General features: G+C 51.2%; 1 protein-coding gene across 8 annotated transcripts in view; it reads right to left on the bottom strand.

The window, feature by feature from the left end:
* Positions 1-24,665, bottom strand: part of CLEC16A (C-type lectin domain containing 16A) — a 197,043-nt gene that overhangs the window by 115,247 nt on the left and 57,131 nt on the right. For all 8 annotated transcript variants that reach the window (XM_045285553.1, XM_045285560.1, XM_045285563.1 and 5 more), the window contains 2 exons: positions 17,395-17,530; positions 13,232-13,332 (listed from right to left, as the gene is read on the bottom strand). In XM_045285553.1, the coding sequence (XP_045141488.1) occupies positions 13,232-13,332; positions 17,395-17,530 (237 nt within the window). The remainder of the gene's footprint in view (positions 1-13,231; positions 13,333-17,394; positions 17,531-24,665) is intronic.

Here is a 24,665-nt window from a genome sequence, read left to right as displayed (position 1 = left end):
GACTGCCTCAAAAACGTTTGACTGCCATGAAAAGTTAATTTGTGGCTTTGCCATCCAATTTTGATGCTGTCTAACTCGGAACTGTTCTGATTTGCAAGAGGCTACACGGAATCTCCAGAACGCGTGCTGGTGCTCATTCAGAAGCCGCACATAGACCCAGAGGCCGTTGTTCAGATAAGACAAGGTGCTACTGCCCCGTTTAAACCCCGTTTAAAATCAGCAAAGGTGTGCGACAGGGCTGTGCACCCGATGTCTCTCCACGCTTGGTCAATCTGTGTGCTGAGCAGGTGACTCGGAGCTGACCTAGACGCAGAAAAGCCCCGCTGCACAGGATTGGAGGAAGGCGAGGGAAACACTCGCTGAGGATGGTCACAGATGGCCTTTCAAGAACGGATGGCACCTCAGCCTCAGGGAAACAACATTCCTCACAACTGGTCCCACAAGCAGCATCAAGACAAAGCGAGCCACGGTGGCAGTTGTCAAGGACTGCATTCCCTCCAGCTCACATTCAATGTCCACAAGGACTGCATTCCCTCCAGCTCACATTCAATGTCCACGGAAGCAGCAGTCAGGAGGCCAGAGGACATAACTTGTTGGGGCAAATCTGCTGCCTAAGACCCTCTTTAAAGTGTTCAAAAGAAAAGGTGTCACTTTAAGGACAAAGGAACTCCTAACCCAAGCCATGGTCTGCGTGGCTGCCTCATCTGCACACAAAGCTGGCTGGACAGTGAAGGACAGAAGAATGATGCTCTGAGTGATGGGGTTGCCGAACATACTGACTAGCCCGTGGGCTGCCTGAATTAAGAACACGTGTGTCTCGGTGGAAGGAGTCAGAATGCTCCTTAGAAGTGAGGGTGGGGAGGCTTACTGCATATACTCGTGTATAAGCCGAAGTTTTTTAAAGCAAATTTTTAATGCAGTTTTTGTGGTAAAATGAGGTGCCTCGGTTGATATTCAAGTTCGGCTTATACTCGAGTATATACGGTAGTTTCACCTACTTTGGACGTGACGCGAGGAGGGACCCATCCCTGGTAAAGTAAGAGTCAGCGAAAAGAGGGGTCCCTCCCTGCGACAGGTTGACACAGTGGCACCCACGATGGGTTTCCGCAGAGCAAGCACTGTGAGGACAGTGTGGACTGGCCGGGCTTCCTTCGGTTGGATACAGACAGGATCCCCATAATTCGGAACTAACTTGAGCAACTAATATCAACAGGGGCTTAACTGGGGTTTAGAGGTGTTTTAGTTTCTCTACAGCTGCCAACGCCATCCTTACACCTTCCTGTCCTCTCCCTCACGGTGCTCTGACAACGGTTCTGAGGCTGCAGAAGCGTCCCTGCCTCTCTGGGTCACCAGTCAACTTAACCCAATGATCACTCTGCTGCTTGGAGGAAAGGGGACAGACAGAGCCCAAGCTGTTTCCTCTGGAATGGGATGGTGCCCAGAAAAAGCCAAGGACAGGTACAAACTCGGTCAGTTCTTTAATAGTCATGGAAATCTGTTTTGTCTCCTTTGTATTAGTGCCCTCTGCCTTAGAATTAGACAAAAATGAGGAACTTGTGGCAACGTGAGGTGGTCCTGGCCTTCCAGAACTGGCGCTCTGCTTCCTGAGAAGGGAAGCCCACAATGCTCACAGAACCGGGCAGGATAGATCCCCAAGTCTGAGACCGCCACCCCCTGCCCCCTGAGTGAATAAATGGGTGCAAAGTCCTTTCCCCAAAGACATGGAGCAGTAAGTCACAGCTAGAACCTGGATGATTCTAGAAGCAGGTGGGAGGGTAGGGGACAGCAGGCACACAGCCACTGAGCCCGGAGTCAAGGAGTGAACCAGGTGGCTGCACTCTGGAGCTGAGGGCAGCTGCCACCTCCAAGCCCTGAATGTGGCTGCTGTCAGCTGCCTCCCTTCCAGGTGCCTTCCCGGCCACAGCTGGGGTGAAAGGGCAGAGGCTAGGTGCAGGGACAGGAGGAATAAGGGCTGGGGTGTGAGGAGAGCTTTGTGTGTGACCAACCCTCACCGAACGTCATTTTACTTACAAGTGAAATGGGAAGGACGATGGCACTCCTGGCCCAGGGTCACTGTCGGGATCGAGTGAGAAAGAGCACGTGGCTGTGCTCCAATCATCGTGCGGGGTCATTACTCTGTCCTTTGGGGAGTTTTTACTTTGAACAAGGTATATGTGTTACTGTATGTGTGTTATGAGAAGAAAAAAGCCTGCCAGAGGGCTGCGCTTCCTCCAGCTGCCTGAGCCCCCCGCCATGGGAATTAGCATTTATTTCCCTGGCACAAAGTGAAAGCTCTATACGTGCTCGTATATTTAATGCATGCTAAAGGAGCCAATGAGTTTGCACACCACACAAGGAATCAGATGCTATTCCAAAGTTGGGGACAGCATAGAAGCCCTCTAACAGTCCAACTACCTGTTAACTCATGTAAACAAAACTGCAAAGAAAATGCCACAAAACTGTTAGCAGCCAGCTGCCTTAAGGTGGAATAACCCCAGGTAAGTGAGGAAGCTCATGCTCTCTGTTGTATGGTGGTCATCGCCATGCTAATTAGGTCAGTCGGTCGGCACCTGCTTGGTGGGGAGGCTGAGATCACTGGCTGGAGGAGAGTGGTGGCTAACAGTGGGACAGGATATGCACGGGAGAGAGAAAGAGCCCGCGTCCGTGTGCCGTCCGCCACTCACGCTCTGACTGAGGTCCTCAGTCGGGACCTGCAGCTTCAGTTGCACACCCACAGAACTTCCTTCCAGACACCTTTCCTCTGGCGGAAACACACATCGTGGGGGGAAAAGCGCCCCATTGGCTTGACTCCTAAGTGCCCGGTGATGGACCAATTCCACAGAAACCCTGAAGCACTCACTTCGTGTGGCCTACAAAGATGCAGCGACATTCTCAGACATCCGGAAGCCCTCCTGCTGGAGCCAGGTGAGTCAGAACTGGCCCCCATCCCACCCCATTGCTTCCATCCAACTACTACTGGGGTGGGGACCAAGCCCCAACTAACTAATCCACAGTGAGGAGAAGGTGTGTCAGTAATGGTTAGTAAGCTTCCTCTCTCAGCTCCAGATTCTTCCCCCAGAGGTACAGCCCCACTACGGGCAGGGTGAGAGAGACTCAGACCAGAGTGAAATAGACAGCATTAGAGAAACACATGCAAACAGAGGCCACGCTAGCACCAGGTACACGCTCTTCATAGTTCACTCTTTTCTCTTGACCACTCGAGGTTGCCTTGGCTTCAGGCGCGCAAGTCTTGGCAGGTCTCAGAAGTGACAGCTACGATTTCGAAAGCTAGCCAGATGTTGGGCTGGTCTCCAACGTACTTCCAGTTCTGATTATGTGTCAGCTGAGATCCAAGAGGAGGTTCTGCCAGCTCTTGGCATGGCGAAAGCTTTCCTTTATCCTATTACCTTTCGACCTTGCTCATACCTCTCTCTCATCCATGTTCCAGTAACTCCTCGGCAAAACAGAAAACAAAAAGACCAGGTTTCCTCTCGGGGAACAATAGGAATGGGGATGTGGGCGTTAACGTGGGGCGGGGGAGCTTTGGGAAGGCATAGACCTGACAAAGGGGAGCAGCTGAATTCTCACAGACCTGAACCCCAATTCATTACGGGCCCCACTGAATCCCAGAAAGCATGCACGCACACCTGCCCTCCCCTCTCTCCAGCCCTCTCCACTGTGGGATGTTAGCCGTGGTGCAGCATTCAATCTATTATGATTTACTGGAAGGCCTGCGCTCACAGTTGGTTTTTATTAGCATTGCTTTTATGTTAAAACTGCCTTATGATGAAAAATTTATCCAAAAGAGACCATCTCATTAGGGTGACTGCTTGGGAGGATCTGGGAAAAGAGGCTGTGGATTTCAAGTACAGCACACTATCTCCTGCCACCTTGCAAAAAACAGAAACAGACACACACAAACACAGGCCCCATGCCACTGGCCAGGACTGGAGCATAAAGCAAGCGATAACTCCCGTTAGGGCAGGTTCCCCTGTGGGTCCCCAGGTCCTCTCCAAACGCATGCTCCTGGATTCTCAGGAGATAATATCCCCACACAGTGCTTCCTCCCTTGGCACTCCCTCCCATCCAATCAAGAAGGAACCCCAAGCCCCACTCTGCTCCTCTTCTACTCTCCCCTTTCTGTTAATTTGGTTTTGGGTCAACTTGGCTGGGCCAGGATCCTCAGTGGCTTGGCAGTGAACACCTAGTCCTGCCCCTTGACCTGAGCTGACCCAATGTAATCAGCTCCTCAATTCCATCTGCTATGGGCAGTTAGTCGCTTATAAGGTTGGCATGGAGTATAACACCCTTATTCAGGCCACGGTTCTGATGCAACTGAAAGGAAGTTTCCTTAAGGGTGTGGCCTGCTTCCTATATAAGTGGACACAGTTCTTTGTCGGGCCATGACTCTAACGCTTCCATCAGAGAAGCCTTCCCGGCCATCCTACAGTAACCATAGCACCACCACTGTGACTACTCTACCAAACCGCATCCAACTTGCTGACTTCCATCCTTTCTCACTAGCCCACGCTACCACTTGAAGGGACTTCAAACATCTGTTCCAGTGCCTACGGCAGGGCCTCTTGCCAAGTGCTCAACAGCTATCTGTGGAGCGCTGAGAGGCCTCACTACTCTCACTCCTACACACTGTCCACTGTTGTCCACATCCCTCCCTCCCTCCTGTCTTCTGGCTAAATGACTGCAAACCCATTCTGGGGCTTGACCGTGGACACAGAGGGCCGGTTCACATCCTCCAGCAATCCCAACACAATGCAGGATGCAGTGCACAGTAATGGCGACCCATCCCTGCAGCTTGGCTCCAGTCTGCCCGCTCTCGAGCATCTGCCCACTTGCCCGTGGAATGGAGGGCAATCCTGCAGGTGCATTGTAGGTGCTCACACTCTCTTGCTCTGTCCTCTGCAGGGAACCCTAAGCACTGGTGTCCTCAGGGCACATGCTCCCCATTGCCCAACTTCTCAGTTGGCGGTCTTCTCATGCGTCTGCACACTCTCTTGGGCGAGGGTGTTGGCCAGCCCAAGATGAGGACACCACCAGGCACACAGCTCGTGAGCCCCGTGCGGCGGCTTGTATAACCGCAGAGAGTCACTGAGCAGTTCATGTACCATGATCCACCTGGCTGTGATCTTGTGAAAACAGGTGGATTTCCAACAAACCAGACAGTCACTGCAGTGAAGTGAAACTTTTTAATATGGCCTTTCTATCCTTGGCCTTTGTAGCTCCCACCAAATTAGGGGGAGGGAGCATGCAAAGAAAGCTCAGAAGACTAACTCACGGATTGGTCAGTTTTGCCGCAAGAGTGAGCCCTCTCCTAATCAGGAAAGAGAATTCCACGGCTACCAAGAAAGAAGAGTCGCCCCACTCGAGGGGAAAGAAGAACAGAACCGGGGGTGAAAGGAAAAATAATAACAATATATACTATAACAATAAGGGTTCCTGGGGGGTAGGGTCGGGGAGGGAGGGGCTAAAGGGGAACTGATATCAATGAGTTCAAGAAGAAAGAAAATGTTTTGAAAATGACAGTGGCAGCAATTGCACAACTATGCTTGATCTAGTTGAATTATGGATTGTTGTACTATCTCTAAGAGCTCCCACTAAGATTTTTAAAAGAGAAAGAAGAGTCATCAGAGGGCGGTATTCAAGATCCCTGCATGACGTGGCAGAGGCAGCTGAGAACCTGAAGCAGAGCAGAGAGCAGCCCCGAGACCATGAGGCGGAGCGGCAGATTTCCTGGCCCAGGAACAAGACAGAAGCCAGAGGACCACATGGCTGTGAGGCTGAGGATCAGAGAGATAGGCCTGCCTTCCAGCATGGCGAACAAGAGGGGTTGCAGACAAAAGAATTGTATTTTGTAACCTGTTAGCTTCCCTAGTAAACACTGGAATCATGAATATTGTCTGTGAATTGTGCAGTGCATGACAGAACCCAGCAGAGAAGCAGAATGCCGCAATGCTGGGCTGAGAGGGTGGAGGGTGGAGGCACGGCTGACTTCTGCCTTGTGGCCATTGGGTTTGGGCTCAGCTGGAGTTGGATTCTCCTTCTCTCTACCAAAGCCAGAGGTCAGCTGTGGCCCTCGTGTCATTTTCTCGGTCACTTTCTAAGGGAAGGCCATGTAGATTACGGAATACTTTCCTGCCTGAAAAATGTTCAACGTGTTCCCATGCCATCAGCATGCCACCTCAGTAACTACTACAATCTCCTTCAAGAGGATGCAGGCTCCACAGGGACGGGGGGTGGGGGGGGGGGGAAGTGACCCTAATTGCTCGGTAAGCAGCCCTGGAGGCATACTGGTTATGCCTTGGGCTATGATGTGCTAAGTCAGCAGTTCGAAACCACCAGCCCGCTCCTTGGACAAAAGATAGGGCTTTCTATTTCTGAAAAGAGTTACAGTCTCAGAAACTCACAGGGGCAGTTCTACACTGCCCTATCGGGTTGCTATGACTCAGCATCGACTTGATGGCAGTGTGCGATTGAGTGATTTGTTTGGTTCATCCCCACATTCCCATATTAACCACAGTGCCCAGCATCTAGAGGGTGCCTTAAATGAATGCCACTGACATGAAATGGAGGAAGAATTACATTTCCTTGAATACACAGGTTCATTCCTAGACGAGATGTGGGCACCAGTGTCAGTATCTGGAGGCTCATCTCTCTAGGACACGTCCCTGGATGATGGAGCGCTCACAACTCATGTGCAAGCAATGCTCCTCGCTTCTCTGGCGCAGGAACCACGGGGCAGGCTCAGGGAGGGAGTCTTTCAGGAAGGCAGCCTCCCAGCAGATATGTTTCTCTTCCCTACCTGGGTTAGAGCCAGTTTCTCTACATCCCAGCCAGCACTCCCCCACCCCACCCCCCATAGTCCCTGAGCCCAGGTAGTGCGCACCAGGCAGTCAGAAAACAATGGCTGGTGCCTGAGTCAGGTCCAGGTGAGAGAGCAAATGTGCAGAGGAAGAGAGACATAAAAAAGGGGACAGGGAAATGCCCTCAATAAAAAAGGCCTGCACCTCAAAAGGCACTGTTCCAAGAATAAAGACTCACCACAGATTAGGAGAAAAATCTTTGTGAAAACACTTATCTGATAAAGGATGTGTAGCCAGGATGCACACCTACTTCTCACTCATCAACTAGCTTGTTATCTGACATTTTACATTGATGACAACAGAAAAAATCGGACTAATCTGCACCTCAACAAGACAGCCTGGCAGTGCTGAATGCCCAGGTCTGAGGCGGAGTCATGAGGCTGGCGGGGATGGCTAATGCTGTGTGTCAGCTTGTCGGGGTCATGCTTCCCAGGGGTCTGGAAGTTATGTAGTGATGGCATTTGCAACGATTCGACCTGGCAGCTGTGTAATGATGCAGCCATCCTGTATTTGATGTGGTCATTCTCTACTTTTGTCCAACTCTGATGGCCACATAACATCTTGGGTCTTTGGGACCCAAGCAGATCAGCAAGGGAGGAGAAGGTGTGGGAAGAACTCTTGGATGTCAATAAGAAAAAAGACAACCTCATATGAAAGAGGCCAAGGATTTAAGTAGACATTTCACGGAAGAAGAAATGTAGATGGCACATCAAGTACCTGAAAAAACTGTCTAACACCACCAGCCATTAGTCAAATGAAAACCTATCAGAACGGCTAAAATTAAAAAGTTGACCAGACTGTATGTGGGTGAGTTGTGAAGAAACTGGAATCCTCACACAAGGGCGGTGCAATGTAAAGTCACACGGCCACTCACTTTGGGCAGATGCTGGCTCCAGGCATGTCTAGGTTCAGAGTACAAGAAAAGATCGACCGTGAATAACACTGCAGTTAACCTCATTAACCTCAGACAAAGTAGATTTTAATGCAAGGGGCAGTTATTGCTAGGAATAAAGAGACTAATTTCTTAATGATCAAGGGGATGCATTTTCATAAAGATACAACGATCCTAATAACAGAGCTCCAAAGTACATAAAGCAAAAGTGGACAGAACTGAATAAAGAGCTGAAGACCTTAATAGTGCACACTGTCTAAAAAGCCAACAAGGAGCTACAAGATAATGAAGGACATTCTGAAGCAACCCAAAGTAATTGACGTCCATAGAACACTCCACTCAATTACAAAATCAACATTCCTTCCAGATGCACATTACATTGAGCATTTACCAACATCACCCTTGACACATATTAATCAAATCCAACAATACGTATAGTAGATATGAAGAGGGACAGTAGATATGAACATTACCTGAAGGGATCAGAGAGGGTTTCCTGGAGAAAGTGATTTCTCAGTGGACCCAGACAAGTAGAATTTCAATAGGTTTCAAAGTTGAGAAAGAGGAAGTCACGGGGAAAAAATCTGCGAATGAGGGCAAGCAAATGGCAGACTACTCAGGAGCATGGCTTATCAGACATATTGCACAGGGTCAATCTGCTGCACACGAGCCCGTTGGAGGTCGGAAAGCAAGGGTGTTACTTTGTAGACTAAGGTGCGCCTGACCCAAGCCATGGTATTTTCAATGGCCTCATGTGCATGTGAAAGATGGACACTAAATAAGGAAGATGGAAGAAGAATGGATGGATGTGAACTCCGGTGCTGACGAAGAATGCTGAAAAGTACAATGGACTGCCAAAAGGACAAATGATCCGTCTTCAAAGAAATACGGCCAGAATGCTCCTTAGAGGCAGAGATGGAGGGACGTCCACTCATGAATTTGGAACATGTTGGCATCGGACCAGTCCCTGGAGGAGGAGGTCATGCTTGGTAAAGTAGAGGGGCCGTGAAAAAGAGGAAGGCCTTTGATAAGATGGACTGACAAGCGTGGCTGCAAACATGGGTTCAATCTTAATAACCGTTGTGAAGAAGGCACAGGGCAGGGCAGTTTTGTTCTGTTGTACATAGGGCTGCTATGAGTCAGAAGCAACTGGATGGACCCTAACAACAGCCAGCAGAAGTAGGTGTGTTAGTTACTGTTGTCAGGCCTCCAAAGACACTCCTTTCTCTGGGACACAGATGAATCTCCTTAGGGCCAAGTCTGTGCTGGGGGACACGGCCCCCAGCTACAACTAATGGTTCTAGAGTTAGACACACCATCTAGCTAGAATAGCCAGATCACTTGAACAGAATATGAAGCTTGGTCGAGACAGGTTCTCAACCTGGGATTTTCTGGGATTAAAGCAGAACCCTTAAGAAAAAGTCTCTGATCTCTCGTGGCTGAAATGCCCAGAGCTGGCACATTCCTATCCTTCCCTAGGCCTTTTAGCGACTTCTTGGACCCTATGAGCTTCCTAGTGGCCTTTCTATAGGCTTGCCAGGAAAGCCAATGTTAATGACAGTACTCCTGCACTTGAAACCCAAAGAATGTTGGCAGTGAGCAGCATGATTGTAGTCACAAGTCCATCTCCTGAAGCAAGGACCACTGATTGGACGTGCACACCTCTTGCTCCTGTGTTTTGGTTCTTGCCTCCAGCCCCAGGGCTGCAGGGCCCAATGCCGAGTAGACAGACAGTCAGTTAAAGTCTGCTTATGGGAGAGCTAAGAGGTGAGAACTGACCAAACCTGATGACTGTATGTTGGCATCATTCAGACGAGGAAGAGAGGCTAAGAGTAGCTTTAGCCATAGTTGCTGTGGTAGTTGGATGGATTTATATCAACTTGAATTTTTATGCAAGTGTAAGGGTGGATTTCAACCTGCCACCAACTCTGAGAGCTGTTGGTGCCTGCCTTATTTGTATTGACCTTGGATCCAAACGCCTCTGCACTCACTGGCCTACGATCTTCCTGCTTCCAGCTTCACTATTTGCGTTACCAGCCTGCAGCTATGCGAGTCTGAAGAGGGATTAGGGACTAGCATCAGACAATGGACTTGAGTTGAACTGGGCTGGGATGGCTTCTTGGTACATAATTACTTCTTGATATAAAGTTCTTTCTTATACATAGATGAGTCTCATTGGATTTGTTCTCTAGACAACCTGGCCTAACAGAGTTGGCAATTTCAAGTAAACCAGAATGCCAGGGAGTGTGACAGGGGTGGGGGTATTTATTAGAGATGGGGTGGGGGGAAACTGAGGTTAATGGGAGACAGACTTTTTGGAGGGGTAGCAGGTAAAGAACAAGAGTCAGAGCCACAAGCCTGCATGAGGTGAGCCCAGAGGCCAAGTGCCAGAGATGTGGTGGACACTCTAGGGATGGGAGCTGGCCAGGCTCGTGAGTTCTCTGCACTCCACAGCAGTGAGGGCCCATGTACCAGGCACCAAGCCAACAAGTGGAGGGACTGCAGAAGTCACTGGAGGAGGGGACTGTTTGCAGGATGTGGTAGCAGCCACGCTTTGTTACGAGCTCTAGGCCACACCCTCAGACTTGGGAGGGGGTGTGATGACCACGTGAGAAGGGCTGCTGGGGTCCTGCCTCTCATAGGAAAAGTCTGGTTGTGTCTACATGTCACTCAATGAGGCTTGGGCAGATGGCTGAAAAGAGTGAGGCAGCTCCAGATGTTGCCCATGGATGTGAAATGCAGTGATGTGTGAGGAATAGGTTGGAAGAGACTCTATGGAACAGCACACTTTATGTAGCCTCACTGCCATCTGGTCGATTCCGACTCATAGCGCCCCTATGGGACCAGGTGGAATTGTTCTTTTGAGTTTCTGAAACTTTAAATCTTTACACAGCTGATGGGTTCCAACTACTAACCATATAGTTAGCAGCTCAGCACATAGTCCACAATGCCAGCAGGGCTCCTGTTTTATGTAGCAGTAGAAATAAACGGCATTTTCCATAAGGTAAGTCTGCTGCATAAGACCTTTCTGGAGTACTGAAAAGCAAAGCTGTTACTCTGAGGGCGAAGATGCATCTGACCCAAGTCATGGTATTCTCAATGCCTCGTGTGCATGTGCAAGTTGGACTCTGAATACGAAGACTGAAGAATGGATACATTTGACTTGTGGTGCTGGAGAAGAATACCGAAAGTACTGTGGACAGACTACTAAAAGGGCAATCCGAACTATCTTGGAAGAAGTACGGCCAGAGTTTTCCTTAAGAAGCAAGGATGGCAAGACTTCCTCTTACATACTTAAGACATATTGTCAGGAGAGGCCTGGAGAAGGACATCGTGCTCAGTAAAGCGGAGGGGCCGTGGAAACGAAGAAGGCTGTCAACGAGATGGCTGCAGCAATGGGCTCAGGCATAGGAACAATTCTGAGGGTGGTGCAGGGCCTTGCATTCTTTCGTTCTGTTGTGCATGGGGTCGCTATGGGCTGGAACCAATTCAATGGCACCTAACAGCGACAGCAGAAATAAAAACCTATGCACTTGCTCTGGTATCTTCACAACGACACACAGGAACTATGAACACAGACAGCCAAAGGACAGGCAGGGAGGGAGATCTGTGTCACAGCGTGTTCTCTGTCATACACTGACTACGTTACCACCAACTTGAACTCATGACTGAAGAATAAGCAAACAGCTATTCCATCCATCTCCTGTGGGCGCTGTGATAAAGAACCACAATATGGGTGCCCTGAAACAACAGAACCTTATTCTCTCGTGGTTCTGGGACTGAAGCCTGACATCGGTATCACTGGGCTGAAAGCAAGTGTCGGCAGGGCGGCACTGTACCCTCCCCACCCCCCGAGTCGCTGGAGGGGACCCCTCACTGCCTTGCCCAGCTTTGAATGCCAATAGCCCTCCTCCTGGTTTGTGTCCCACCACAACTTCTTCAGACACCCCCCTTGGCTCTGTCTTTACAACACCTGCTCCTCTATGTGTCTGCTCCCAATCACCCTCTGCCTCACTCTTGTAAGAACCCTTGTGGTGGCTTTTAAGGTCCACCCGGAGCTTCCAGAATCATCTCCCATCTCAAAATCCTTAACTGAATCCCATCTGGGGAGTCCTTGTTCTGGGGAGGGAGATCTGGTAGCTTTGGGGCACAGGAGCCCTGCTGGCACAGCGGTTAAAGTGCGTGGCTGCTCTGTGTGAGAAGGAGGTGGCAGACTGCTGCTGCCGAGACCGTCAGCCTCGGACACCCCCAGGGGCAGTTCTAGGCTGCCCTGTGGAGCCCTGGGAGTCAGAATGGACCGGCTGCAACAGGGACCTCTCAGGACAGCCCCGGCCACTAGCTAGGCTGAGAGCTTTAAAACATCTCTAGTCATAGACTGCCTTCGTAAAAACCACCTTCAGAAACTTCCCGGAAAGTGTCTTTAAAAAGCTACGCAAAATATTATTCAGTAAAATGCTACATATTTTATAGGCGCCTTGTTATCCCAAGGATTCTTTTTCACCTAAAATTATATTTTGTCCTATTCTGAAAATCCAACCAACAAACAAAAATTCATGGGCACCTCAAGCCAGACAATTTTATGTGACTAAAAATGTGATACATGTGTACTCGAAAAGCTTTAAATTAAATGGAAGGAAACAAGCATTTATTCATTTACTTCAAATTTGCATGTTGATAATACTTGTCCTTTAAAAATGTTTTTCCCCAACTCTATACTGAGAAATGCGGATATTAACCCTAAATTGCCTTGTAATTTTAAATCACTTATGAGCTCTGATTTACTTAGTCTTAAGTTAACCTTTATTCTTTTTTTACTTCATAAAACTATAAATCTTGAAAATCGTTCATCGAAATAAACAAATTGAATTAAAATATATAAATAAATAAAAAGCTCCCGGACCTCGCTTGTACAACAGCAGATTAACACCCAGCCCGCTGCCAGCAGGGTCCAGCAGGAGTGCTCTTTTGAGTTCTTTGGCGAGATCCTGAGGTGGAGGTTCAGAAATCGCCCACACCAAGGTCTGTGGGGCTGCTGCGGGAGGTCAGCAGCGAGCAAGGAGTTGGGGAGGACCCCTTTCTTCAGAAAGGAGGCCTGCACTCCCACAGGCCCCACCCACCCAGAGCAATTTTCTCTTTGAACCCAGCAAGAGCAATAGCTGGTTAAAAACGGCAAAACCAGTGTCCCCATCTGACTGGCTTCAGCTCTGGTGTTAGGAAAGAGACTGAAGGCTGGCCCACTGTAAGCCCCAGGGTGAGCAGCGCAGACGTGCTGGCTAACATGGCCAACGCTGTCACAGAGTCTACCCGTGGCTTCCACCTGCAGAGAAACACCAGAGGCATTCTGACTGCGTGGGAAACAGTGTGAGGGGGTCTGCGCAGTCGGGAAGCAGTTCTCGTTGCTCCGGCACAGCAGAGCTCTCGAGAAGGAAGCCGCAGGCAGGTCGGTTGCCGGGCACCTTACCTTTGTTATGTGACATGGCATAGAGGAGGCAGAGCACGAAGAGGGCATGGTAGTCATCCTCAGGGCTGTCCAGGGACAGGTACACCATATCCAGGAAGGGTCTGGAAGAGGAGGGATGGGCCTGACCTTAGTGAACCCTGCTCTCCCTCATCTGCACATGGGGGGGCGGACCACCCTACTCTCCTCTAGCTTGGCCCTCACCCCCGACACTGAGGCTCTAGGACACATCAGAGCTTGGGCCTTGCCCGGGAGGAGCTGCTGTCTGGAGGGACACAGGCCCGGGAGCCATCATTCACCAGAGGCTGCAGACACTGGCAGGAAGTGACACGCCCTCCCCAGTGTACTCATCCACTGGCCAGCCCTGGGCAGATGGGAAGGGAGGACATGAGCAGCATGCAGGACGGCCAGTAGCAGATTAACACTGCCTCCCACCCCCCTACCCCAAGTCCAGACAAGGCTGTGGGCCGAGACGCAGACAGCCCAGGCTCCAATCCCAAGGCTTCCAGGGCTTGGCTGCAGGCCCCTGGTTGAGCGAATGAAAACCTGTCTGTTTTCCCATCTGTGAAATGGGATTGCAGCTCTGCAGGGTTATCGTGTGTGTTTGAGGAAGATGAAGGCTGGTAGGCATTCTGCTCAGGGTCAGGCACATACAGACAAGGGCTCAGGACTCAGGGTCTGTGATTTGGTTTCTATTGCTATATTCAAGGGGGCCTGGGCTGACAATGGTGACGTGCATGGCTGCCTTGGGAGGTCCTCCTCCTGTGGAAGGTCCAGAAAGGCGCTGGACCCGACCATGACAGGAAGTGCACAGAACTGACCCTGACCCTGCGGGTCCTCTCTCCTTGCTTTTCCAAGCAGACCACGTTAACAAGGGACCAAGGGCACATGCAACCCTAGGCAGGACACAACGGGGGTGAGACTGGGTGGGGCTGAAGGCCAGGGACTCGGTTCACACACAACCTTGTCTTGGGAAATGTCTTGTATCTTGAGCCCTAGTGTGGATTCTGGATATCTGATTGGAGGATACAAAAGCAGCACGGTGGGAAGGTACTGGCTATAACATTTCAAAGGAACACAGGAACCCTAAGCAGAAGAACCACTGCTGTGATGTCCATCCCAACCCAGAGCCACCCCAGAGGACGGAGTGCAATGGCTCCAGGGGGTCTCTGAGGCTGTGCATCTTGGCAGCAGCGGGTGGTCTCATCTTTCTCCCGATCAGTGGCTGGCCAGTTGGAATCGCAGGCCTTCTCGTCATCGTGAGACTCCTGGGAGGGATGCTCGTGAGTGCAGTCTCCATTTCTCCAAGCCCCACACCTGCCTGGCCTCAGAGCGGCCTCGCCTGGCTCCCCTGTGGCAGATGGCCTGCCAAGGACGGTTTCCCACGTGGGCTGGGCTTTTAACTGCCCATCAGTGACACCACCCCAAGCATGGCAGGAGGAAGAAACATCAGCTACTTGGAACCTGGATTGTCCTTTCCTTGGGAATCACACAGAGCAATTCAGACAGCCAGAAGGGGGAGGTCCACCTTTTCTGAAGTGACTACTCAGGCAGCCGTGAGGCATGATGTTAACTAAAGGCAAGGCAGACTGAAACAAGACGCTCGGTGCTTGTTTTTGATGAAAAAGGGGGAAATCAAAAGAGGATGGATATGGTATGGTCCAAGTACTGGTGGAACAAAGGGCAGCATTCTCAAAAAGTTGGGAAGAGGAAAAAAAAAAAGAAGGACTGGCCAGACATAATCAAAGTGTTAACAACATCTGCCTGTGACAGCTGGTGTCGTGGAAACATTTCCGTCGTTAGAGTGTTTAGAGTTTGTGTGTGAATATGAATTTCTTTTATAACTTTTAAAACATGACTTTTGGGAATAATTTTTAGTTAGACCTATATTAGGAGTCCTGGTGGCACCGTGGTTAAAGCACTCGCCTACTAACCCAAAGGTGGGGCAGTTTAAACCCACCAGCCGCTCTGCAGGGACAAGATGTGGCGGTCTGCTTTCCTAACCCACAGGGGCAGTTCTGCTATGTCCTACAGGTGGCTGTGTATCGGAATAAGCGGATTCCAAAGCAATTGGTCTGATTTTGGATCACAGCCTATACTGCATGAGGGCCATGGGAACAATTCCACCTTTTCCTAGGCTGTTTCTTTAGGATACAGATCAATGTCAAGTCCAACCTCAACCCCTCCCTGCCTCAGTGCTGACCGAGGCCAGTGGTGGGTTTCTGGTCTGCACAATGAACACTTGCAGAGGGGAAGGCAGCCTCACCCAGTGCAGTCTCCTCCCAGCAGCCCTTGGGCTGCGTGTTCACAAGGCCACACGTGGCACAACTCACAGCATCGCACACTGAGTGGTGGAAGATGCCACTGAAAGGCCCTGGCAGTGAAGAAACAATCACAGTCAACCCCAGAGTCAAGGAAGCCACCTGTTCGGGCAGGCCGGCAGGCCAGCACTGTGACTGGGTTCTTGCCTTTCCTTTTCCTGTTCAGTTCTCAGTAATGATTGGGTGTTTTTCTTCCTTTAGCATAGCTACGAGAGTGCCATATTACGCACGTGTGCCCTGTTTACATTGATTAGCTCATAAAAAAACTGGACACATTATGACACTATTCAGTGCGAAGCAAGGATTCATACTCTATTAAGCAAATACATCTTCACTTAAGCAATCCCCAAGGTCAGCATTCCTGGTGTGGCACACCCTACATAACAGAGCTGATGGGCAGCTAAAGCTGCTTCCCCCTCCCTTCCTGTGTTAAGAATGATTTCCTGAATTTTCAGAGCTGTGTGTGTGTGTTAAGAGTTTTTGCTGCTAAGCAAAATCAAAGAGGCTGTGATCAGTTACAACAGCTGATAGCCTGCACCACCCTCCAATATGGTTTTCATTTTCACTAAAACTGAAAATGGCTCCTTTGGGCAGCCGATAAAAGCTCATTCCATCGGGTGGCTAGCTGAGGAACAGCCACAAAGGACCGTTCTTCCTAGCTCCGCCGGGGCCCGTAGAGTGGAACCAGGGCAGGCCTGGATTTGTAAACTGTGGGTATACCAGAATGCTAGCTGGAATGGGTGATGAGAAACTTTATCTCCCTTTTAGAAAACAAGGGCTGGTGGTGCGTGACATAGCAACCAAACCTCTGGACTGACAGTCAGGAACAGTGGTGCCCAGCTTAAAGACGGCCGCCGATCACACCATTTTAGATGTTTCTGGAATGAGCGCTCTGCCCTCTGGGTCTCCGGTTCCAAGGCTTGGAGCAGTTATTTTCCAAGTACACCCACGGTTTACCGATCTGAACTTGTTCCACTTTTGCTGAGCCAGCTGGACCCAGCTGGAAGCTTTGGGTAACTACAGCATTTACCTAGCAGAGTGCTCAACGAGATGCGCATGGAAACAAGTGTGCCTCAGCCCTTCACGCCACTCCATGCCACCTTGGGTTAAGAAGAAGGATAGGCGGGGGTGGCTGTGCATGGGCTACTCTCTAAGGACATCTCCTTGAGTTGAGAAGGCCTTCCTAACAGTCCAGTGCCAAGTCTGGGTGGGCAAGCGTGGGTTCTGAGGTTAGGGAAGGCAGAGCCCGAGGTCGGCAGCAGCACTAGCTTCTGTTGTGCCCAAGAGTAGGGAGTGAAGGGGAGCAGGGAGAGAGCCACATCTGCCCCGGGGGAGCCAGCTGAGGAACAGCCACTCTAAGGTGGGCCCAGCCTCTCTGATGGGCAGCTCTTACCAAAGGGAGGGCACTGCACACTGCCCCTTGGGCTCTATCCAAAGGTGGAGGGATGGGAGCTGAAGGACGCAGGGAAGGACAGAGAAGCAGGAAGGTTTGGCTGAGAGAGAAGGGCCACATGACGTGGTGGAAAGAGGCTCTGAGCAATTCTTAGGGATCACTCTGGGCTAGGTGGCCCTAGCCAAGATCCAGAACCTCGCTGCTAGCCCATCATCTCATCGTGGGGCAGCATGCAACTCCCACCAACGGGCAGGCGATCGAATGGCTGGCTCCTTTCGACTTTGCCCACGCCACACAGTGAGCTCAGGAGAATGGGTCTCCTCTGCCATCTGTTCCTGTTGCACGTGCCACACCACCCCTCCCTCACACACACAGTGCACCCAGGAGGGAGTCCCTCCTGTTGGCTACCTGCTCTCCTGCACACCCCGGGGCAGGGTCCCCTGGCCCGCTACCTGCTCCACTGCAGGTTGTCGCTGCTGCCTGTGGCGGCGGCGCTCTTCTCCTCATCCGTGGTGTTCTGCTCCTGCATGGAAGTGCTGCCGGCCACCTCTGAGAGCTTGCTGCGCTCCATGATCACCATCTCTATCTCTGGAAGCAAATAGGGAAACGGGGATGCAGCCAGCCAGACCTGCATCCACACAAGCGCATGTTCCAGACACAGCCTGTGAAGGGGGCTCCTAGTATCCCACAGCATCGACACCAACCACAGCAGCTTTGGGGCAAAGAAGACAGCAATGGAAACCTCTCTTCCCACCTGCCTCAGAAAGTCCAGGAAATGTCCCTCTGATTTTGACAAGAAAACACCAATTGCAACCATTTATCTCGGGACCAGAAGAGCAATGTGTTGTTCCCGTCATCACACTTCCTCCCCAGAGCGCTTGAGGCAGCTTAAAAATGACGTGTGGTCAATTAAACATACCAGACTCACTGAAAAGGGTCTCAGCTTGGGTGGACTTTAGAGAGGATCCCTAGTGGCATGATGGGCTAGGGTGGGGCTGTTAACTGCAAGGTCTGCAGTTCGAACCCACTAGCTGCCCTGAGGGAGAACACTGAGGCTGTCTGCTCCCACACATTTTTACAGTCTCAGAAACCCTACGACCCTCCGTGACCTAGAGGGTCACTGTGAGTCAGCACTGGCTTAATGGTAGTGGGTTTATCAGCGACTGACTCTTAAGACGGTGACGATGGTCTGGGGTGTGGTTAGGTCTGGGGGAGACGCGCTGCAGCTCCTCGCCTTCTGGAATTCAGACCACCTGCCGTGTGCCCCCCAAAACCTAGCACCGTGCCTGGCACTTCATAATAATAGTGGGGGATGAATTGATTGCATAATACTCATGAGCAACTTCGTGAGGCAAATGCCTCTTCAATGACCCAAAAGAAAAAGAAACAAACCCAAAGACAACAGCTTACCCTAGCTCACTCAGCCCAGCCCGTGCTTGGCACTTCTTCACAGAGGCTGGTTTCTAAGGAGGGACAACCAACCAAGAAGAACCCAAAACACTCAGTCCAGAAGCGTGGAGCCCACTGGACCTGGCCCTCACTGCAAAGGGGCCGGGCTGGGGTGGACACCCTTGAGAAAAGTCACAGCTCTAACTCCAAAGGCCTATGCTTTCCGCTTTCCACCCCCAACTTTTAGGAGGAACACGTATTCCGGGGCCTGGTTTTCTACCCCGCCCCCCCAGCCCAAGTTCAACAAAGGAAATGTAAAATTATTAATGAAAGCCCAGTCTGCATTTTACGTTTTAGAGAAAATGATCAACTGCTAAGAAAGAGAACCTGGAATTATAGCGGATGGTTTTTTGCACTTTAAGGTCTCTCAAAATGTGAGGTTCTTTGCCCTGGGCACACGTGTTTTGTTTTGGGGAGAAATGAGGAAACAAATAAAAAAGATGATGAACTGCAGGTTTGCATTTGTTTCTGGAGGGATGAAAACACATACCATGTGTGGACTGGGGCGCCGGCCTTCTGGTACGTTAGCCCATCTCCCTCTGTCTCCCTCTGCCTCCAGCAGGGCTTCCTAACTGGACCCTCCTTCCTTTCTTGTCCCCACTAGTCTGTTCTCCAAACAGAGCCAAAGGGGCTTTAAATGGAAATGAGCACATGTCATGCTTCGGTTCCAAACTCTCCACACCTTCCCGTCACACTCGGGATGGAATGCAAGCGCCTTGCGGGGCTGGCCCTTGTCCATCTCTGAGCTCACCTCCCAGCTCTCTTGGGCTTGCTGGCGCCAGGCCAGCTGTGCTGGCATTCTCCCAAGTCCGAGAGCCTCAGGGCCTGGAGCCTGCCACCCAGGCCAGCCCTTCCCACGACTCAATCATAGTAGTCAGAGCTCTGCCACCTCCTGGGAGACCCCTTTCCCACCCACATTTCCCTTTACTTCTTTGAAAACCCTCACTAACTAAACTCCATACCCTACACCCGCCTGTTAGTGTGTCACTCTGTGGTGGCTGTGTGTTGCTGTATGATGCCCAAACCATGCCACTGGTATTCCAAATGCTAGCAGGGTCACCCGGGGGAGGGGGGGAGGGAGGGGGGGGGCGGCAGGAAGGCAGCTTTTAGTGGCGCTTCCAGACTAAGACAGATGAGAAACAAAGGCCTGGTAAGCTGCTTCCAAAAAGTAGCCAATGAAATGCCTATGACGACCACAAAATACTGTCCAAAAGAGGGCGGAGGGCTGGTGGAAAGCCAGTGACACTGTTACGTCACGCGAAACGCAGTGAGGGCAATGCACAACGAGCAGCAGCTCACATCTTCCTCCAACGCCACAGAGGCCCCCCAGTACCTGTCCTCTTTTCCAGAGCAGCACATGGCACGAAGTGGGTACATCTCCTTGGACCCCTCTGGGCTGTGACTGTCTGTCGAGGATGCTACGTTCATGGTAGAGTCTCTCGGTCTTAGTTTGTCAGACATTGCCTCCCACGGTGGGGCAGAAGTGATAGGTTAGGGGGAGGAGGGCCACAGAGCAACAGCACCTTCGCATCAGGTCCCATTGAGGAGTGTGCTGTCCCATGATTTGTCACGTGGCCAAGCTGGTGCTTACTAGGCTTCTCCACTGTGGAGTCAGTAACCCACGCTGCCCCTTCTCCACAGGAAGTAATCAAGCAAGGTTCCCCATTCAAAGACGAGTGTGTGTGATATCCCAGCTCCCGGAGGAGGAGCCCTGGTGCAGCAGTGGTTACATGTTGGGCTGCAATCCACATGGTCGGCAGTTCAAAACCACCAGCAGCCGCGTGGGTTAAAGACTGGGCTTCCGACTCCCACGAAGAATTAGCGTGTCAGAAACTGGCAGGGGTGGTTATGGGGCAGCACTGACTCGGTGGCAGGGACTCTGGAGGGTGAGCAGCTGCATCAGTCATGTGGTGTGCTTCCAGCCTGGCCAGCGTGCTCCCTTTCCTTGTCTGCCCTCAGCTTGCTTTTACTTCAGAGCATTTTTAACTGGCCCATGTCACAGTCTCTGTGTCTGGGGTCTGCCTTTGTCCCTAGAACATAGGCTTCATCTGCGTAGCTGTCCTGCCTGTCTGGCCCAGGGCTGGGTATGTTGCACATGCTCCCTCGGTGTCCATGGACAGGGGAATGGATGCCTGGCCCAGCCAAAACTATCCCTACACAGGCAGGATGGCTGTAAGTGTCATCCCTGTGCCTGGTGACCAAGCATGCTGTAACATGGTTGTCCCCTTTCTGCCTTTTCTCCTTCCCGAGACACCACACCGAGATTCTGGAGGAGGGAACAGGCTGAGGGCAGTCCAGTTCCATGCCTCTCCATCTTCTTTGGTGGGGTCAGTTTTGGAAGGCAGGACTGCCCTGGGCCTAGAGTGGACGGGATCCCTCCAGCACTCCACAGAGGACCCTAACCTCTGGGACTCCTCACAAAAGTGTCTGCAACTTGCTAGCTTGGTCCAGTCCTGGATGCCACGATGGGGAGACGGGCAACCAGGGTGCAGCAACTCACCCGAGGTCATAAGGCTGGAGAAGTGGCAAAGAGATCCAGGAGGGGGCCCAGGGTGAGATCCCCAACCTCAGCTGTACCCTGGTCCTCACAGCTGCACCAGGTGCCCCTCTCCTCCAGCCAGAAGAAGCGGAAGAATTATCTTCCTGAGATTCGTCTCCAAACAGACGGTTCCTGGCTCTCCCCAGTTGCACACACAGCCCGCCTTGCTGACACTGGATGCAGAATTCCATGTGGGAGCAGGGGGACAATGTTTTAGGGGAGAAGGTCCCCCCAGATTCTCCATCATTTCTCTTAAAATGGGTTCCATAAGCCACTTTTAAACATCACATGGAAAGAATGGGCCACGTGTGGAGCTTCAGGGTCAGAGTGAGGCCCCTGGTTCTGCAAGGCCATGCTCCTTCTTGACTGGCAATCCGCCACCTTACTAGGTCCCAGGTGCATACTGCTGCGCTGGGAAAGTAGGAGATGGGCTCGGGTGGCCACAGATTGTAACTCATGGCCCCAGGCTCCAAGGATGAATCTCTGGGGCACCTTGTGACCTTGAGAGCCCCTGTGCCTGGCCAGTAAACTCTGCTGCAAGCGAGCCCCTCCTTCCCCCTCACTTCTTGACTTACCTCCCTGTCATTAGTATCAACTCATGCTCCTAATTTTTCTCATGTTTCTAGTTCATCACTGTATTTATTATCTGGAGACTCCGATTGCCCCAGATTTGGTCAGTGTGAACCCTTTCAAGCTGGCTGCTCTCCTTGCAGTAAGCTCCCCCCTGGTTTTGAGCATCCTCTTTCTTGCTGGCCTAACCAGGTTCACCTGGCACCTCCGCTGCCCATCCCCAGAACTAGCCATTTCTCTCAATGGGCAGTGGCTTGGAGAATGAGATCTGGTCACTCCATATGTTCATTGTTAGTGAGGCGTCTTTGCCTCTTTGCCAGCTAGGCCACGGATGTGTGTATGTTCTCAAAATACACATTAATACATAAATCTGTCTACATATGTACAATATCAAGAGCCCTGGTGGTATAGTGGTTATGCGTTGGGCTTCAATCTGCATGGTTGGCAGTTTGAAACCACCAGCAATTCTGCGAGAGAAAGGGCTTTCTACTCTCCTAAACCGTCAGTCTCAGAAACCCACAGGGGTAGCTGTGCATCAGCATTGACTCAGAGGGATGAGAATACACACTTGTAAGCATGTATGTGTTGCTGGGCACTGCTGAATCAATTTTAACTCATAGCAACCCATGTAACCAAGTAGAACCAGGTAACCTGCCCATCAGGTTTCCTAGGGCTGCCAGGTTACTGGGAACAGATGACCTAAGTCTTTCTCCCACGGAGTCTCTTGTTTCAGTCGAGTCACCCACCTTCCGTCTATCAGCTGAGAGCTTAGACGTTGTGCCACAAGACTACTACATATTTGAACCCGGCCCTAAACTCACTGCTATCCAGTTAATTTCAGTTTGAAGCAAACCTATAGAAGGTACCTGAGACTGTAAATCTTTATTGAAGCAGACAGCCTCATCTTTTCCCCCAGAATAGTGGTTGGGATTGAACTGCTGACCCTGGGATTACAATTCAGTGCTTACCTGACAGCAGCACAACCATGAGAGTGGGCTCAAACAATTTATGGAAAAATCCCATCATCTTTCAATTCCATTTCTCCATGCACTTTTTGAAGCCCCCCTCATACCATGCCAGCTCTTTTGCTCCCTGGAAACAGCACATTTTGCAACCAGCAAAGTACAGACTGGAGGAGGCAAGACTCCTCAACAGATGCCAAAGCAAGAGACAAGTGTCGGTGAGAAGGCTGTCCTAATCCTAGAGTGTCCCCATGACCTGCTTATTAGTTGCACCCAGGAAACTAGACAACATCTTAACCAGATAACTCAAACATCCCCAACAAGGGAGGATGGACACCAGGGGACACTTAATGTTTATTAGTGTTCCTACTCATAGGAAATGCACACTGAAATATTTGGAGGTAAAAGGCCATGACTTACATAACTTAGTCAGAAAAACAAGTGTCTGTGTGTGTACATGTGTGGTATGGGCAGGGTGGGAGTGAGAGTGGGCTGATGGGAATGCCAATGAGTAGCAAACGGGGTAAAATGAGGAGGCCAAACTGGGTAAAGGTAAGCAGATGATCTTCGTACTGTAGTTCTTTGTAAAGTCAATGGTGCCCTGGTGGCACAGTGTGTTACAAGGCTGGCTGGCTGCTCCCATACAGATCTGCAGTCTCGGGAGCCCCAGGGAATAGTTCTACTCTGTTCTACAAGGTTGCTATGAGGTGGAATTGATGCAATGACAGTGGTTTGGGTTTTGTGTGTTTGAAATTACTTTCTAATAAAAGGTGCTTCACTTACTATTGTAAATATAAAACCGGCATAAATAGAAAGTGCCAGTAACAATACACAAGCTAAAGAAACAAACAGGGGCCAGCTGTCATGGGTGCTGTCTTTGAAGGGTGCTAAAGATCCATCAGACCACCCAAACAGGAAGGCTTCCAGTCCCGGTGGGAATGCTCTTGCTGTGACACTCAGCACCTGTCCTGCACCTCCCTAAGCATCTGCAAGTCCCACCCTTGGGTGCTGCTGATCTAGCCTAATCTCTGCACTTGGGGATGTGGAAATGGAGGCCCAGAGAGATCTAAGAGGGCGCCTCTGGCCCAGGCTGCTCCTCCTTGTTGCACGGCCTCTGGGTGGTACCCACTCCTGACCCAGGCACCCTGGCTCCTGCACCCCAACCTGGGCGGCAGTGTGGCCCGTGCAGAACTGAAGCCCCGTGCCTTGGGTGTCTGAGCAACGACAATGGGTCCTGGACTGACCAGGCTACCCACACCCCCTCCTCTGCTCACCCAGCCCCTCTAGAGCCAGCATCATTTCCACAAAAGCAAGTAAGGCCACTTGTGTTACTCAGGCAGGGGCTCTTCTGGGAAGGCTGGTGAGGGCCGAAGGACCCTCAGACCCCAAAGACATCACACTCTGCCACTCGAGATGACAGCCTTGGTCAGACCCTTGTGCTGCCTCAATGCCTGACAGGTTGTTTTCTTTAATAACAGTAATAACTCATCAGCTGGCTGGGGATGATGCACATTCTAATCGGATTCATATTTGGTAAATGAAGTGCTTTTCAGGGAAATGGCAGGCCTGACCTCCCAAATGTCTTTGACTTCACAGATGGAGGAATGTGATCAGCTGTCTGCTGGGTGCCGGATTCCAGCAACCACTGCAAGGACAGACCATCAATAGGAGGGGCAAGAGTCAGCGTGTCTTCCAAGAAGGTGAACGGGGCTCATGAGACGTGGGTGCTGGTTACCAAGGGAACAAGGGAGCCTGGCGCGTGGTTGGCTGGCTTGTGAGGAAAATCTCAGGAGGCAAACAGCATCTGCAATGGCAGGGTGTGCTGGGGGCACCCTGACCCTGTTTTCATCATCTTCCACCGAACCAATGGAGACCCAGTTCAGAATGGTTTCTGGGAAGCTGCCCCTCAGGCGCTGTTTCCCGCCCTCTTCTGTACTTGAGGGAGCTGTGTGGAGAGGTGGGACGGTGCAGCTGATGGGTGCTCCCAGCCCCAACTCTCTCACACACCTACGGACACTCACCAAGTGGCCTGGCCAAACTCAACGCCCCTCCAAGGCCCTGCTCTGCCCTCCCTCAGGTGGCACCGTGCTTCTGTTCGCATGTAAGATGGCCTGGGAGCTGGGTCTGATGAAGCCCCTCCTCAGAGAGGGAGAGGGTATCTCTAAGGCCACAGAGCTGCTCCGGAGGCTCAAGCCTAACCTCA

This window comes from Echinops telfairi, unplaced genomic scaffold (assembly GCF_000313985.2).
Source record: "Echinops telfairi isolate 266 unplaced genomic scaffold, ASM31398v2 ScPeMD7_5;HRSCAF=22, whole genome shotgun sequence".
NCBI classification, from domain to species: Eukaryota; Metazoa; Chordata; class Mammalia; order Afrosoricida; family Tenrecidae; genus Echinops; species Echinops telfairi.
This window is presented reverse-complemented; position numbering and strand designations above follow the sequence as displayed.